Source organism: Capsicum annuum, chromosome 1 (assembly GCF_002878395.1).
Source record: "Capsicum annuum cultivar UCD-10X-F1 chromosome 1, UCD10Xv1.1, whole genome shotgun sequence".
NCBI lineage: Eukaryota > Viridiplantae > Streptophyta > Magnoliopsida > Solanales > Solanaceae > Capsicum > Capsicum annuum.
In genome coordinates, this window is record NC_061111.1 from 251,453,234 (window position 1) to 251,472,827 (window position 19,594).

Below are 19,594 nucleotides of genomic sequence, written 5' to 3' on the forward strand. Positions count from 1 at the left end.
CAACAGCTGCATGATCTGTCATACGGTGGATCCATTGGCTAAGTTGTTAGGAGACCCCATTGATATGCTCCATATATAGACCAAATTATCTTCCCTCCACTAGCCAACTGCTGGCCGGACTCGGACCACTTCAATCCACATATCTCCTGGGTGTGTCCCCTGTATGTTCCAACTACGTGGGATCTTACACGCACGTCATTGTTGATGATCATACTATCCATGCCTCCAGTTGTCAGTATGTGGCCCTTCCAATCAAGTGAGCCAACCCTTAATCTGTGTCCTCGTAACGTTCTCAGCTGTATAGAAAGAAAGATGTTAGACTTGTGATAATAATCAGACTAGAAGAAGGAAGACAGATAAAGAAACCACCTACCAATTGGCTAGACCCCTGCAAGGTGTCCCACAGCTGAACGGGCGAATTATTCAAGGTAACTGCAAGTTGTCTTCCATCGAGTGACCAGCTGACGCTAGTCACCGGCCCAAAATTATCACCAACCGTGAGAAGGTCAGTAGTCGACCCATCAGAAGCATCCCACAGATATACAAAATTCCCTAACCCAATGGCAATAACATTACTGCTCCCCCAGTCTAACAAATTGAGATAAAAATCATCTAGGAAGTCAGGAGCATTCAGGGTCCTCTCCGCAGACTATTAACAAGCAAAAAGTTGTCTAAGTTAGAAACAAAAAGCCAAGATAGCACATATATTTACACACCTAGGAGATATGGTTGGGCCTAGAATCATCTATCATACAATCATCATTTACAACACAGAATCAACAAGAATTAAATCAAAAAAGGGAAAAACTTACATTTACTTGATTTTTTTGTTACGAGGCATGCTGTTGTACATTTTCTTGATTTTTTTTGTTACGAAACGACAAGGATTGGTACGCAACAATGATGAGAGAGAGGGGAAATTTGGGTTCAGGAGAGGGATTGGTTTGGGCTGGGGTTTGCTGGCTCTTGTTGTTGAATTGGGCTGCTAATTTAATTGAATTTTGGGGTTATTTTTAAAATATAGGGACCCAATTAAATTTATAATTTAGCTAAATCCATTTAATTTTCGGCCAAATTGAAAATCAATTGGTCAATTAAATTGCAATTGTGCTAATGTGATTTTAATTATGGCCAAATTTAATTCAAATTCGATATGAATTAATACTTCATTTAATCGTGGGCTTCTTGATTTAATAAAATCAAATACATATTTATCCAAATAAATTATTTTTGAGAATAAACTATATTTCAATCAAGATTTTAATCATTTAAATTTATTTTCAAGAAAATCCTTAATTAAAATTCAATATTCCATGAAATAAATATTTAAGCAACAAAATTATATAATTTCGTATAATCGAATACGATAATATATAATCGCTACTTAAAATGGCAAAATTATCCAAATAAATACTTTGAAAAGCTTTTCATTTGGGAAAAAATAAATATAGTAATTTTATTTCAAATTGAAGAAACTCATAACCAAAACCAATTTAGTCGGTTTTTGAATTTCTAACACCAAACCAAACCACAAAAAGAACATAACCGTCGGTTTGGTTCGGTTTTTTGATACTTTCGGTTATTGACTAGCCTACTCCAACCATCTCTAGAACAAACTCCTTTTTTAACTCATAGAAAAGAGTATCACATTAAACAATTTCTCATGAAATATTTGTACAGTGATGAACAAATGACACTATAAACTCTTAAAAATGAGAACAAACACATTAAACAAAACCAACATTGAGATGAAAAGCACCAGCTTTGTATTGTAGGCAATAAGATTATCCAACAACATACAAACATATACATGTACATTGTAAAACAGAGTTTTGTATTCTATTGCAGTGTACTGTTTACTTTGGGCAAATTTGAGTTATCTGTTTACTTTAAAGACTAGCTAGGTGAGTTAATCATAAAGGGAAACTAGGGGTATACAGATCAAACCGTCATGCTAAACCAAACCGAGAAAAAAAACCGACTTATGGTTTGGTTTAGTTGGTTTGGCGTTTGAAAAAAAAACGATCATTCTTGGTTTGGTTTGGTGTTAACTAAAAAAAAAATCAAATTGAACCCAAATCAAACCGACATAATATATACATACATATATAAATATATGTGTGTGTGCGTGTTTCTGTATATATATCAATAATCTATAATATATTAAAAGTGTGAAGACCCTTGAAAAAGTGATTTGAACTTTTTACCCTTCATTAAAAGTTTATTCTTTAGACAAAATTGTCTTTTTTCAATATTTCTATAATTATTATATCGTATATTATAATATTTAAAATTAAGGAATCCTATAGGTAAAAGAAAAATATCTTTTGAAAACTTTTCCTTATAAAACACAAAAACCATCAACTGCCCTAAAGTTTTAAAAAAGAAAATACCTTATTTTAAATTTTTGAGGAAAAAAAATAAAAACATGTTTCGTTAAATTTTTTAAGGAGAACGAAATCCTTAAGTATCCCTAAAATAAAATCATAACTTTCCTAAAGTAATTTTTTAAAAAAAAAAAGTTCCTTTTTCATGGAAAAGTTTCCTCATAAATTAAAAAGTCATGTTTTTTTTAAAACCTAAATAACTGTTAATTTTTAGATTGTTTAGGTCCGAATCACTTTAAAATAAAGATTTCTTTAATTAATTAATTAATGATAGTTGTATCTCTTTGTCTATGTCTTGATTATTTTATAAAATTTTCTTATCATTGAAATCTTGAAAGATAAATAAAAATAAATTATCATATATTTTAATAGGCATTTGCTAATTGAGAAATTTTCTTTTGTAACTTTAGCATGTTTCTAAAGTTTAAAATAACAATTATCATGTATTCTCGATAGAATCGTCATTATTTTAATATTTTTTTTGAGGTACAAGCTATATCATTTAAATAAATATAAAATTTGGAGACAAAAATCTATTATAATGCTAAAATAATTGTTGTTATATATTTCTAATATAGTATCAAAATAATTTTATAAAAGTGAATTCATTGAAGCGAGGTACACGCATGGAGTGCGTAACCTAAACTAGTATATATATATATATATATATATATATATATATATATTCATATTTGGGTCTTTAAGTTGTAATATTTATCCATTAATTGCTAATAAAATGACCCAAAATCCAATATAAACTTAAAACCTAAATTTTTCACTCTTCATCTTATTTTTTAGTTTCAAGAGAGTTTTTCGCTTCTCAATTTTTCATAATTGTTCTTTTTAATTGGCACATGAGTGAAAACATACTTGATCTAAACTTCCATCACAATATAATTGTAAAAAATAAAGATTATTAAAAAAAATGAGAAAAGTCGAAAAAACCGACTAAAACCTAAACCAAAAAAACCGATTTTATGTTGGTTTGATTTGGTTTATAGTTTTAATAAACCGACATAATTGGTTTGTTTTTTTTTCAATAGAAAACCAAACCAACCCGACCTATGTACACCCGTAAGGGAAACGATTGAATAAACAAGGAGACATAAAACTACCATTTGAACCAGGGACCATGGTAACTCGTATTGTGAAAGCTGAAGTAGAAAAAGTGAGTTAAGGACCGTAGGGTTAACTTATTAGTAATAGTAGGTAGAGTTGGGCTTGGGTATGGTGCATTGGGCAATTGTGCTAAAGTATTGGTTGGACTAGACATAGATTGAAATTTAGTTTTAGATTAAATTTAATAAAATATTTATATTTTATTTATAAATTATATATAAATAGTTATAATATATATATATATATATATATAATTTATGGGTTCGGTTTGATTATTTTTATGATTTTTTTTTAAATAAACCATAACCAAATCAAATAGCATCGGTTTTTTAAAAATTTAAAATCAAACCTAACTAAACCAAACCAAACGTCAATTTTTTTAATCGGTTTGGTTCGATTCACAGTTCGGTTTGGTTTTTAACCTAACCCATGAACATCCCTAGTCAAGTAGGGTAAATATTAGGTGTCAGCAACTGCTCCCTCCCTTTGGGTAGGGTGGATGCAACTAACCCTGGGCAAAGGGAGTTTGATGTTTCTAATTTTTGTCCGACCACAAATTCATTTCTGAAAGAGGTTGATTTTCGCACGAGTTTCATGGATTTGTGGTCAGACCTCGGTATCAGTTTTTCTACATATTTCAGGTTACATGATAATTCAGGTCATTTGTAGTTCATAAAGTTTGATTTAAACTGAAGTTGGGCTGGTCAAGATGAGTTGAACAAGTACTTGGGCTAATGCCCAACCCTGCCCAAATGCATTTGGGTCAAGATGGGCTAAATTATGGGTCATGGGTTATAACTCAGCCCGCCTAAATACAAGTTTAATCAAATTAAAAAGGCCACAAGCTTTTTTCTTTTTCTATCTTTTGACCTTTTCCTTTTTTTCTTTTTCTTTTTTTATTCCATTTTCCTTCTCTCTTTTTTTTCTATTTTCTTTTTTCCTTTCTCTTTTTTTTTTTTCGTTTTTAATATATTTTTTGTTTTTATTACTTTTTTCTTTGCAACCTTTTTTATTTTCTTTTTTCTCTGTTTTGTTTTTTTATTTTTTGTTTTTTTTTCTCCTTTTTTCATTTTTTGGTAATTCCTTTTTCTTTTCTCTCATTTTTTATTGTTGTTGTCGTATTTTATATTTTATATAATTTTAAAATTTTATATTTATTTGTCTCATCTATATTTCGAATAAATTTATTATTTATATTTGAATATTTTAGTTGTGAATATAATTTATCATTTGTATTTGTATACAAATAGTTATAAGGAATAATTGTATTTACTTGAGTCAAAAATATTTAATATGTAATATGTCATTCAATGCAAATGTATCGTTAGTATTTGTATGTCAAGTTTATCATTTACATTTCTATAAAAAAAAAAGTGTTATTTTTATGTGTATGGTTCAAGTTGTATAAACATGTATCATTTGATACAAATGTAAACATTGTATTTGTATAGTTTAACATTTTATTTTTGGTATTTATCGTTTATATTTGAATTGTTCAATTTCTATTCATAAAATGCAATTCATATCAATGGAGATAAATCATATAAAATATAAGTAATAGTGAGAACTATAAAATTCAAATACAAGTGTGATCTATAAAATACAAACATAAACACAAGCGTGAACTATAAAATACAAGTACAATTTTATCAACGAATACCAAAATATAAATGATGATGTGAACTATAAAATACAAATACAAATACAAGTAGAATTATAAAATACAAATACAAATGTCAACTATAAAATATAAATACAAATACAAGCGTGAATTATAAAATACAAATGCAATTGTATTAATAAATACAAAAAAATATATAAATGATAGTGCACTATAAATACAATAAGTCATTGTGATATTTTCATTATCAATCATAACTTGTGCTCCACATAGCCGTATTTTTTAAAAATATAAATAAAATAAAATTAAAAAAAGAGAAATAAGAATTTCAAAAAAGAAAAAAAAAAAAAGAGAAATACAAGCTATAGATAGAATAGAGAAAAGAAAGAAATAAAATAAAAATAGAAAAAAAGAAGGAGAAAAATGTAAATAAGAAGAAAAAATCAAAAAAGGGAGAAAATATGAAAAGAAATGAGAAAAAATAAAAGAAAATCAAAAAAATAATAATAAAAAAGTAAAAAGAAATGAAAAAGATATAAAAGAAAAAAAATGATGGTGAATATAAATGCAATGATCGGTTATGATGTATCTGTCATGTTCCATGACTTGTACTCGACGTAATCATATTTTTCAGAAATACAAAAAATACAAAATACAACAAACACAAAAAAAATAAGAAAGAGAAAAAAAGAGGAAATTAAAAAGAAAAAAAAAGTAAAAAAAAAATGAAAAAGAAAGAGAAGTAGAGGCTAGAGACAAAACAGAATAAAAAATAAAAAATAAAAAGAGAAAGAAAATGCTTTAAATTGTAATTTTTAAAGTTCAGCTAGAAATATTTTCATTTGTTAAAACCTAAACTATTTTTGTAAGCCCCCCATTAATAAAACAAGATTCTGTAAAAGCTTTAAGCAATTTGATGGGTCAAATTTGAGCATCATCATGGGTCTATTTGAGTTGGTGATTCATAATGGGTTAACTTGGACTATCCCAATTAGTCCATTAACAAAACTAAAAATTACATATAGACACAAGTTAACTTTTACTTATTATATAAAATCCCTATTTTGAAAAGTAATTACAAAAGTCTCATATTAATTACATAAAATCTCTTTCTTTTAGTCTTTCTCTCTCTTCCGCCTCATACATTCTAAAACATCCGTATATTGCTGCATGTTTATCCGTCTTTTGCTCCATAATTGTATTCCTTTTTATATGCCTAAAATCAAGCTTACTTGACATGGGGGTTTCAAAATTTTCAGTTACATTATTGCTCCACTGTAATTGTTTTTATTGATTTTTTATAAAATATCAGAGTGTGAATAATTCTTTTTAAGGGGAAGAAGATTTGGAGAAGGCATGATTGGTGCAACTTGTTTATTTAACAAGATTGTGATTTGTCGTCAGAGAAAGGAAATATTTCCGACGCTAATTCGAGCCTATACCTTCGACTAACCTTTCAGCAACTGCTTCGTCGTCTCCATATTTTGATCCACCATCTCTGGCTAACCTTCCTGCAACAACTCCGCCACTTCGCCACCAAATACAGCAACAGAGTTGTGGTAGAAGCTGAAAACGGCCATTCATTCGCCGTCGAAGTCAACGCCCCTACACTCCAAACTGATTTTCGAGAATACGCTCTTCTCCGCGGTGACCTAATCTATAGAAGCTCTCAAATTCTCAAATCACCTCCTTCAGCTTCTTCCTATCCTTTTAGATTGGTTATATTATACATTAGATTGATTACATTATACATTATAGAATGATAATATAACCTTGACTGTGTTAACTCCATACATAACAAAACTTATCTTAACGGTGTTAATCTAAAGTATTAAATTGATTTCATTATACATTAGATTGGTTACATTACACATTAGAATGTTAATATCACTTACGTTGAATGTGTTAACCTATACATAAAATTTTTACATTATACATTAAAATTATAGTCTTATATATTAGAATGGAGAAATAATTTTTTACATTATACATTAGAATTGTAACCTGATATATTAGAACATGAAAAAATAACTTAATTTGACTGATTCAACCTCATACATTATAATGGTAATATTATACATTAAAAATAGCAGCATAACTTACCTTGATTGTGTTAACCTCATACATTAGAAATGTTAATATTACACATTATCAAATCTTTTTTCAATTTGATTTAATGTTACTGATTTTAAGGATCCACCAAGTCAGTAAATTAATGAGTTTCGTTAATTAAGTTAAAGAATAATGGTGGCTGATTTGATTTCCTTAATTGTAGGAAAAACAGTTAACTTATCTAATTTTATTTCCTTAATTTTAGTCAAAATGATTACCTTATACATAACACAATGTATAAGATATAGAAACATATATATATGTATTTTTTCAAATCTGAGATAGAGAGATTAAATCTGGGATCCTATGTAATTACTTCCATTATATGTGGGATTTCTATTGTTTATACTTATCAAAATCACTCTTGCTCAAACCCATCAAATCTTGGGTGGGGTGGACGAGTTGGGTGGGTCATTTGGGTTTGGGCTAATTTTGCCACCCTATGAAATACAATACAATGAATTATCTATTACTCTCTCTACTACGAAAAAGAGTGATAATGTGTTAACAATCTTTTCATTTCAACACAAAAAAAGGAATCTGGTACACTTGCTTTTCGTATGCAGTCTTACCATGCATTTCTGCCAGAGATTGTTTGCGCAACTTGAACTCATAGAATAGTAATTTAGAGTACTTTCATGTAGTTTTCTACGTAAATTCCAAGTTCAAGCTATAATAATTTATTTATTTTAATAATCGTGGTGTCTGGATCAACTTACCCGCATTTCGACTAATTCCACATGATAGCTGTCATCTCTCTCCAGCCACAAGTATCACATAACCTATCCACCAAGGCCACGATAGATGAGAAGAAATCACCTAATATTTTTTTTTTGTCTCTGCTAGAACTTAAACTTGAGATTTCATGGGTGTCAACTACTTTATTGAGCACTAGGCCAATGTCCGTTAAAAAGAGAATTGGAAATGTGTAACATGGAAGTATACACTGTGTATCTCCACATGTAGGAATGATATCGTGTAATTCGACCTTACCCATACCTTGCGACGATAGAGAGAATATAATCTCCTTTTCTGTTGTCATAGTTTATATAAACTTTGACTAAGATGTACTTTTTAATTATATTGGAAAAGAAAATTGCAACTTATAGTGTTGATATAGTTTTTTGAATATCTAAATTTTAATTTTAAAACATTGAGTTAAGCTAGTATAAGTTAGCTCTGCAAATTAGATAGATTGACTATAAAATATTGAATAAAGCTGATACACTTTAGTTTTGAAAATTAGTCAAATTGACTTTCGAAAAATGAAACATGACAACTAAAAAGAAAATTCGTGAGAAAATGAAGTTGCCAGTGAAAGAGGGGACTGAAATGAATTTATTAAAAGTTTATTTAGACATGGTCAATCCCAAAAAATTTGATTTGTTGAGATATTTCATTTAGATACTCAAATTAAGCGTTAGTTCTAATTAGCACATATTTTATTCAAATTTTGAACAAAGAAATGTGTGTTTATTTGTCTATCAGGTTGCTATATTAACGATATAAAATATGATATCTTTTTAAATTATCAGTATTAAGTAGAAAATGTATGGAGTTTTACTGGTTTATTGAGGCATATGTGGATTATTAAAGAGAATGACACATTTTATGTGGTTAATTAACTAATTAATTGACAAATGAGAATACATGCAAAGAAAATTTTCAAATTTTGATTTGAAAGTGTCTAATTGAAACACTTTATTAAGAATTAAAGTGTTTAATTAAAAGATGACTTATGTTGAGTATCTAAATGAAGTATTTTTGACAAATTTAAAGAGCTGATTTACGTATTACGCTAAATGTATGGAGTTTTACTGGTTTATTGAGGCATATGTGGATTATTAAAGGGAATGATATATTTTATGTGGTTAATTTAACTAACTAATAGACAAATGAGAACATGTGAAAAAAAATATAAGTTTTGAATCGAAAAAGTCTAATTGAAACCCTTTATTAGGAGTTAACGTGTTTATTTGAAAGATGACTTAGGTCGAGTATCTAAATGAAGTATTTTGACAAATTTAAAGAGCCGATTTACGTATTACGCTAAAAAAATCCACTAAAAGTAAACACCAAAAGTGTTTGATTTTCGTTGTAACGTTATATATATAAACTCTTCGTTAAAAAGATTCAGATGAACCCTTTACACCTTTGTGGGTCCGCCCACTAGCTGATCAATAACTTATTCGGAAAAAGGAACGTATATACCTTCGAACTATCATAAATAATATGCATAATTCTTCGTTATACTTTGGGTGCGTATATACCCCTACAGTTAATTTTTTAGGTTGTATATACCATTTACGCAAACAACAGGACACGTGTCTTAATCCTGTGCGTTTATCTATTTTTTTGTTTATTTTATCCGAAATAAAATATCTCCTTAAGTATGCATCAAACAATTTTGACTTCTTGTGTCACGATCCAAACTAACAGACTGTGCGGACACCTACGCTATCCTAAGTAGCTAATAGAATCCTTATTACCCAATCAAAAATATGTAAAAGACTTCTATTTTTAAGAAAATACTGGATTAAATATAACAAAGTAAATTAAAATTGTAGTTATCCAAATAACTATATATCTAAGGTTTGGTTCTACCCTTAGGGCTCATTTGTTTGCACTTAATGGATGTATGAATCTAAATGGTTCAAACTTCAGACCATTAAGTGCATTTATTTTTTATTAAGAATTTAGCTCTTAATAAGTCTGAATAGGTATTAATCATTCAGATCTAGAATCAAACCTTAAGAGGTTTGAAGAGGAATTCTGGTGTTGGATAATATTCACCGCCACTCCATTCATAATCATCAATCACCACCTCTGTCACCGCCCCCATTGTCAACCACCACCCACCACCACTAACCACCTTTACCATCACAACCACCATCAACAACAGATATCACTACCAATCATTATTGTCAACCGTTACCACACCTACTACCTCTATTATTCTAATTATATTCATCGTCACCACTACCGTCAACAACAACACCATCATCAACCACTACCGGTCAATCCTTACTATCGACCAACTCATCTATCACAATTAGCACCACCGCTAACTACCACTAATACATCACAACCTCAACACATTCTTTGCCCGTCACCACCATTGTCACTAGTAACGCCACCTCTACCATCACTTCAACCACTACCATCGCTACAATTTATCTCTACTAACAACCATCTCCACCATCACAACTAATAACATCTCCAACTAACACTAACACTTTGTCAAACCATCATGCATTCATTTTTCAGCCATCACAATCAATATCTTCAACTGCTAACATCAAGCAACGTCACATCACAACCATCACCGTCACCATCAACAGCCACCATCATAACAGTAACTATAATACCAACCATCACAACTTTCACCACCGACGTTACTAATCACTAACATCAATCACTGTCACTGCAATCACCATTATAAACCATCTCCACTATCAATAACAAACATGAATATTTTTTGCAATCAAATAATAATTTTATTGTATTAAATTACATACTTTTCTAAAATATAATTAGTTTTTTATTTGAATTGTATTTTTTATTTTATTTTATTATATAGACAAATAAAATTATTTTGCACGTTCAGATATTGAAAAACAAACAGTCTTAATCATTCAGTTTTTAGATCTAGAGACAACATCTTAATCATTCAGATGTGCATTCAGATTCAGACCCCTGAATCTTAAAAAACAAATGCACCCTTAGGTGGACTTGTAATGTATATAATAATTTTAACCATGCTTTAATTTAACGAATATATGAAACTGAAAAATATGAAAAAAAAATGGTAATAACTATTTAATCTATTATTTCCCAACCATTGGTTGGCTAATATCTTTTTAAATCACTAGGATCATGACATAATTATATTTGGTGTTGCGATAAATAAGAGGAATCACAAATTTGTGTATCTAAATTGAGATATATTTTTTGGAAGGTTCAAAAATCTAAAATAGTAAAGCTTAAAAATGGTATATAAAAAATTTAAAACTTCCTTCATATACTCTATCCCTTTATCTAATTTTTTTATTTTTATATAAATATATAACAATCATGAAAAAGTTAAATCATTCAACACAGAAAAAAAAAAACATCATTAAAATCTTACACTACAAAATCAGAATTCTCTCTATTTCATCCAAGAAATATAAGGTATATTTTCTTTATTTTATTTAAACTTTTTCAACTAGATTTTCTTAGCTTATTAAATTGTTTTATAATAGTTTGGAACTTAACTATAGAAAATTTTGATATTTTACATAATTACTGAAAATTTCAGTTTTGGGTCTGTCAAGATACATAATTAGCTTCTCATACATCTAACGAAAATCTATTTTTTTTTCTTTGTAAAGATACAGAATTAACTCTCAATACAGTCCTTTTCAATTTTGGGTCTATCCAGTTACATAATACATTCAACAAAAATATTTTTTTTTTCCTTTGTAAAGCTCTCGAATTGGTATATGGTTGAATAAAGTTGAGTAATAGTCATTAAATAATTATTTATTGAATCATTACTAGAAATGTATCGTATTTACCTTATTCTATTATGAGAAACTAATCACCAAAAAGAAAAAGAAAAAAATAGGATTAATCAAAATCAAATTGTACTATTATATATTATATCTCTATATACCTTCTGTGGATATCTATACTTGTCCAATATACTAATACCAAACACCTGTCGAAATAGTGTCAATTTTCTTAAAAGATTCTTCTAATCTTTTTCAACATTTTGACATTTCAGGAGGAAAATCGGAAAAGAAAAGGAACATATATATATATACATGATGCAAGAAGCTAAAACTATAGCAACTATCACCTCGACGACAATATTGTTTTTGTTCGTGATCAATATAAATATCTCAAATGTTGCAGCAAGATTACCAGACGAAAAAACCGTTGTCATAACGAACAACCACACAAATTACCTTAGCGTTCGCTGCTTCTCCTTTGATAATGATGGTGGTGACGTTAAACACCTACATTCCATGGACAGTTTCAACATCACTGTCAAAATTAGAAAATTCTTCTCCACTTCAACGATGTATAATTGTTCCACGAACATGGGAACGTTCGTCGCATTTAAATATAACTATGGATGTGCTACCCATTCATGGTCTTGTGAATGGAGGTTTGATGAGAACTACGTGTATCACTATAGTCCCAAAAGGAAAGAGTGGGTTTTACATGAATATAATCCGAATTATGAATCTCTTATGAGAGGAGGAGTCATCAAAGGGTATTACGTTAACTAAAATGAAACGTTATATATGTGATAATATTGAAGATTTAGATAATCGACTCCAACTTCTTAGAGACGATTAGATACTTCATCAGAAACAGATAGTATGAAATGTAATTTAGATAATAATAGAATATCTAGTGTGACGTGTTAGAAAAATAGGTGATGCTACGATAAGTTAAATTGTGGTATTAGATATTTTTTTTTTTTTCATCTTTTGAGTGTTTATTTCAATTTTTTATGTTTTATATTTTAGAATTTGATGAGACTTTATTTATATTTATGGTTAAATCTTTTCATGTCACTGTTTCTATCAGATCTAACAAACATAAATTATTGCTAATATTTGATGAGAACTAAAAGTGTTAACTTTCGATAAATTTCAAAAATCAAAATTAATTGGTGCATATTAAAGAGATTTTTTTTTATTCTTTAGAAGGTTCAAAAATATTTAGGGCTATTTTTGTCATTTTCTCATCTAAATTGAGACAATTCTTTTATTCTTTAGAAAGTTCGAAAATTAGCAAAACCTTTAGAATAGTATAAAAGATTTATGACCTCCTACAATAACTCTATTCCTCTTATTTAATTTATTATCAATAATATATATATATATATATATATATATATATATATATATAGCAAGAGAATAATAGTTTAATCATTAAAAAGAATCAAGAAAAAGAAGAAAAGATTTCTCTTTCTCTCTCTGTTTACAAGATTTCTTTCCAAGAAAAACCCATTTCATAGAAAAAACATCATTAAAAATTTGGTGTAATCATTGTGATAAATCAAAAAGAAAAAGTTTTTAGTTAATTCTTTTCTGAAAGAATTCCTTCTATTTGAGGCCAAGATATATAAGGTATATTTTCTCTTTCAATAATTTCAGCGAGATTTTCTTAATTCGTTAATATTTTTCCTTTTTACCAGAAAGATAATCATATTTAAATCTTTAGTAGAAATTAATCTTTATAACTTTATTCCAATATGAGTAATTGATTACAAACCCTTCCCTAAACCCCATAATCATTCTTGAATAAACATTTGCAATTATATACAATTATTGTTGTCCATTATATACATTCTTGAATTAATTTGATATAATAAAACAAAAGAATCCCATCATTTAATTTATTTATGCAAATAAACCTTTTCTACTCCTTTTCTTCTTTTCAATAAATAGGACCAAAACCTCCCAAAAATCACTAAACTAATTTTTGTAATGAAAAAAATCACCCAATTTTATCATAATACTTAAAAAGTCATTATACTATCTTTTGTAACCCAAAAGTTACTAAATATGTCTAAACATAACTAAAAATAAAGTCACGAGGAAACAAAAGAGATATTTTATAAATAATACTTAGACAAAGTTAGATGACTTTTTGAAAACAAAAAAAATTCTTTAATAGTGATGTGTTATGATATTTAGGCAAAATCTAACGGGCAGGGGCAGATCCAGGGGGTTGGATCGGGGTTCTCCGGGAGTCCAGTAATTTTTGTATAAATTTTGTATTTATATTTGGAAATCTAGTAATTATATAAGAATTATAAATCGGGAGTAGGAGGATTTGTAAAGTTTTGTTGACCTCTTGATTATGTGTTTAAATCCCCTTATTTACTATTTGACTTTATTTTTGTCTAACATACAGACCAAAAAATTTTAAATCTTGAATCCGCCTCTGGGAACAGGTTTTTCTTATTACAAAAGATAGGTTACTTTTAGTGATAGGGCAATGTATAAAATATAGTTCAATAACTTCGATGTGAATATCAAAATTGAATGATCGCTCACAATTCTTTAATTTTCTTCTAATCTGTTTTTTTTTTTAACATTTTTGATATTTCAGGAGGAAAACAAGAAAAAAAAAAAGGAATATATAGTACACCATGCAAGAAACTAAAATTGTAGCAACTATCACCTCAACAACAATATTATTCTCGTTCATGATTAATATTGTAATAATGTCTCAGCAGGATTACCAAATGAAAAAATTGTTGTCATAACCAACAACCATACAAATTACCTTAGCGTTCATTGCTTCTCCTTTGATAATGACGGTGGTGACGTTAAGCACCTAAATGCCATGGGCACTTTCAACATCACTGTTAAAATCAAAAAATTCTTCCCCATGTCAACAATGTATAATTGCTCCACAAACATGGGAACATTCATCGCGCTTAAGTCTAGCTACGAGTGTGTTAGGCATTCGGAGATTTGTCAATAGAGGTTTGATGAGAACTACGCGTATCGCTATAATTCCATGGACAAAGAATGGGTTCTTCATGATTATAACCCAAATTATGAGTCTCTTACTAGAGGAGGAGTCATCAAAGGATATTATGTTAACTAAATAGTACTTACAATATATATCTCAAAGTGATCAAAGGGTAATTAGTGTTAGTGTGACATGTAATTTTCGCAAGTAGAATATACAGTGTGAGATGTTAGACAAATATACTAACAAAATTACTTTAATTAGGAACACTTGAAAGCTTACGGATATCTTAGTAAGGGCAAATTGGAAAGTTTAATTAGGTATGATAATTGGTGTATCTCAATTTATATTATTCTACATAGAATACTTGTGTATATTTATTTAAATTTATACAAGTTTACATATCCATTTCTGCAAAATCCAAAATTGAAGAATATAAATACAAATTAAAGCAAAATTAAAGAACACGTTTAAGTAATACATTGGTAAGTGAACTATATTAGGTATGATAATTGGTGTATCTCGACATATATTATGCTACATAGAATTATACATGTGTATACTTATTTAAATTTATATAAGTTTACTAGTCTATTTATGCAAAATCCAAAATTGAAGAATATAAATACAAATTAAAGCAAAATTAAAGAATACGTTTATGTATTACATTGGTAAGTGAACTATGTTAGGTATGATAATTGGTGTCTCCAGGTATATTATGTCACATAAAATGCATGTGTCTGTTTATTTAAATTTATGCAAGTTTATATGTCTATTTCTGCAAAATCCGAAATTGAAGAATATATATACAAATTAAAGCAAAATTAAAGAACATGTTTAAGTAGTATATTGGTAAGTGGACTATATTAGGTATGATAATTGGTGTATCTCGAGGTATATTATGTCACATAAAATGTATGTGTCTGTTTATTTAAATTTATACAAATTTATATTTCTTCTTCTACAAAATCCAAAGTTAAAAACTATAAATACAAATTAAAGCAAAAATTTAAAAACACGTTTAAATATTACGTCTTTTTTAAGTTATATGCATGTAGGATATAGACATGTTAACATTCAAGTAATTATATATATTCTTTTCATCATATGTCAATCGACTTCTTTAAATGTCTATTATACTCTTATATTATCAACTTTTGTCCTTTTTAAAAATCATAATATTTTTTAAATATACATAATAATTTTATCTATAAAAAATAAATATTATTCTCAACAAAAAAAAAAGTAAGAAATACTATGTCTATATACGTTAATGACATTCTAAAATGAAATATCTATTTATCTTGGTAAATGAATTTTAAATTATAATGACAATCAAAATTCTACACCAAAAAAAAAAAAAGACAATCAAAATTCTTTTATCTCAAATACATCGTAGACATCAAATATTGTCTTTACTTAATCCACCACCCGACGTCCCTTGCAATTAAATACATAGCAAAGAGCTTCAAATCATCCTACATTTAAGAAATATACTACTAATAATCTTTGAATCAGAGAAAAAATAAATAGAAGAATCAAGGGAGAAACAAAATTGTACTTATGATATTTATCAATAAAAGTTTGTTTCATCATATTTTATTTGTAATTACAATTTATTTTCTATCACTTTAAAATTTGTTGCAAACACCGAGAACGCTATTGAATTTATGCATACCTAAATGTAGGGAGCTATCCTTGAGTCAGGGGTTCATTCGAACCCCACTTGATAGAAAATTATACTTTTTGTGTATGATTAAAATTATTTTTTATGTATATATAGTAGATATTGAACCCCGTTTAATTAGTTCGTATGTTTATTTCTAAACTCTCTTAGTGAAAATCGTGGCTCCACCACTACCTAAATGAAAATCTTAAACTAAATTTTATAAAAAAAACTCTTCACTATAAAATGGAAATAGAAAAAAAACACCAATAAAACTTGAAAAAAGATAGTCATGGGAGGTTATAAAAGAGAAGATAAAAGGGTGGGAAGTAGAAAAATGGAAAGGACTAAATTCAATTTTCTACATGACAAATCTTATGCGATTTGATATTTATGATACGTGTAACTCACGTGATTTGCTACGCAATATGTATGTCTACTTGTTCAATTTGAACAATCATGAAGAGTTGAAGACCACCATTCCTGGTACCACTGTATCTACTAGGACCATCCAAGCTAAGAATACAATTTCAGGAAAGAGGAGCTCATGGGCATTTATATTTGTCTTGAAGCCTTAAAAAGTGGATGAAAAGAAAGGTGTAGAAAAATAATTGAGGCCGAATATATCGCCTACTCTTCAAGCTGTTACCATCTTTCACTTTGGTACCTTAAGTGGACGTTGTTCATTTTAAACACCTAAAGGAGCCATAAACTATGTCACTTGACACCTTTTATTGATTCAGCTCGCGATTTGGCGCGTGATAGCGGTATTTTAGCTCATTTTTAATTTAATTTTACCATCTTCTTCAACTGTTTCGCCGGAACTTCACCCGCCGATGGTGTCGTATCTGATCTGCTCCTGCTTACATGGCGTTCCGTTAATTGACTGTACACTTCATCCAAGCTCTTTAGCTCATCTTCGTCTTCATTGTCTTCTTGGATTTGATGAAAGTTGAAATGGGTCTCCATATCTTCAAGTTTTTCTTCATGGGGTCTGTGGGAAAATGTACTGGGTCAATTTTTCTGGTAGACTTTCTTCATGGATATGCTGAAAAAGGTATTGGGTTTGTGTGTCTGAAAGATTTTCCTGATGACCTCCATTAGTGGAGGTTCAACCTTATGTTATGGGGGACTTTTTTGTAATTATTTAGTTAAAAAATCATGTGTCATTAATTGATTGGATACTTTCTCATTTATTTTGGTTCCTTTTTTATTTTAAAAAAAATTGTGGGTAGATATAATGATGTGGTGATTTAAAATGAGTTCACATAAATTAATTGACCGTTTAATCCATATTGGAAGCGCGTGCAATTCACGCACCAGAGTTGGTGTCGAAAGGTGCCAAAATAGCATAGTTTGTAGCTGATTTAGGTGCCTAAAGTGAATAACATCTACTTGAGGTGCCAAAATAAAAGATGATGCCAAGTTGAGGGGCATGTCGATGTGTTTGGCCAATAATTTATTTAGATGTTCGATCTCTCAAGGATGTGTGTAAAAGTATCTTGTTATCTTGCATTTTTAAAGATGAAAATAATTAGATATACCATGTAGCATGGGCATTAATTGATAAAAAAATCAAGGACACATGGTGTTGATTTCTTAGGTGCATCAGACATGATTTGGAGCTTACAGAAACTAAAAGTGAAAGATAGGCACTGATATTTGATATGCAGAAGGTATGATTTATTATATTTTTAGTTATATTTTTTTTAACAATTTGCTGCAGTAATTGATATTTAATTATAATTTTATATTGTTTGATAGGGTCTTCATTTGGCATTTACTGATCTACTATCAAATACTGAGCATAGATTGTGTGCTAGACATATATGGGCCAACTGAAAGAAGGAATGAAAAGGTTAAGAAAGGAGGAAAAAATTTTGGTATATTGTCAGGACATCATTTGAAATGTATTTGCAAGTAAAACTTAATGAAATGAATGAATTGGGAGATGAAATTGTGAAAGATTATCTCAAGTACAATAAAGAGGCATGGTGTTGGGCTTTGTTTAAATAACATAGCAGGTGTGATATGGTTGAGAACAACATGTGTGAGATTTTCACTAGTTGAATTTTGGATGCTCGGTTCAAATCAATTATCACTATATTAGAGGAAATATGGATCAATGATGTATCGCCAATGACTATGAAAGTTCTTACAGAGAATGGTGAGTATGCAGCCAACCGTGAGTTGAGTTTTAATGGTGATATTGGCTTTGAGATTTGTGATTCACCATATACACATGTTGTTAATGTGAAGAAAAAAACGTGTAATTGTAGGTCATGGCAACTAAAGAAAATTTCTTGTGCATATGCATTTGCTACAATGCACTAGAAGAAATGGAATGTGAAGTCATTTGTTGATCATCGATATAAGAAGGAAACATACCCGAAGACATACAATAAGTATATTCAACCTATAACAAAAATGAAGATTACTGAGTCACCTGAGATTACTACCATACCAGGAACACCAAGTAATAGAAGGAAAGATAGTGATTAGCCTGTTAAGAAGAAGTTTGAAAAGGCTACAAGAAAAGAAAGAAAAATGACATTCTCTGTGTAAGCCTATTGGACACAACAAGAAATGATGTTAAGCTTTGGTAAATTGTGCTTTAATATCTTTTTATTAATGAATTTTACTCCTTTTAGATGTGTTTTTGACCTTAACATATTCCTTTGTAGAAAAATAATGTCCCTGGTAGCTTTAGAACTGCTACAACATTTACAAGTGACAGTCAACTAAGTATAGCTACAGCACCAAGTGTGTAACCTACCCTAGTACCTCAGCATTTGGTTAGATACCTACAAATGTTGTAGTAAGTGTTGAGAGGCCTGCAAATGCTACATCAGCAAGAAGAAGACCTCCCAATGCAACAACATCTGGAAGAAGGCCTATAAATGCTACATTAGTTGGTGTGAGGCCTGAAACTGCCTCAACAACTGATTTATGGCTTGTAATTGTTGTGATTCCTGTAACCACTTTTGCAGTATCTAGGAATATTACTCAACCAACAACTCAACAGTCTATTACTAGTGTTAGTGTAACAAAAAAAAACTAGTATAACTTTAAAAGGTGCGACAAATCTTTCATATAAAAGACCAAAACAAAAAGGCAAAAACAAATGATTTTGGTATGTTGTTTCGACCAAGCGACAGTGTAGTGGAGAGGGTAAGTCCTCTATCATCTAAACACATTTAACTG

General features: G+C 29.2%; 1 protein-coding gene across 1 annotated transcript; it reads right to left on the reverse strand.

Annotated features, from left to right (window-relative positions):
- Positions 1 to 38: 38 nt before the first annotated feature.
- LOC107863058 (cell division cycle 20.2, cofactor of APC complex-like) lies at positions 39 to 17,359 on the reverse strand. The gene is made up of 5 exons (XM_047413353.1): positions 17,189 to 17,359; positions 14,533 to 14,583; positions 12,192 to 12,242; positions 374 to 649; positions 39 to 296 (listed from the first exon to the last, which is right to left on the reverse strand). Exons 1-5 carry the CDS (start codon positions 17,357 to 17,359, stop codon positions 39 to 41), a joined length of 807 nt encoding a protein of 268 aa, XP_047269309.1.
- Positions 17,360 to 19,594: the final 2,235 nt, after the last annotated feature.

Bases quoted from the DNA above. Each gene is read 5' to 3' on its own strand.
- LOC107863058 (XM_047413353.1), bottom strand. From the start codon at position 17,359: ATGGAGACCCATTTCAACTTTCATCAAATCCAAGAAGACAATGAAGAC. The intron at 14,584-17,188 runs GTAAAATTAAAT...CATGGCATTTAG, and splicing joins CGAAACAGTTGAAGAAGATG to GTGCTTAACGTCACCACCGT. The intron at 12,243-14,532 runs GTAATTTGTATG...CATGGAATGTAG, and splicing joins GAGAAGCAATGAACGCTAAG to GTGTTTAACGTCACCACCAT.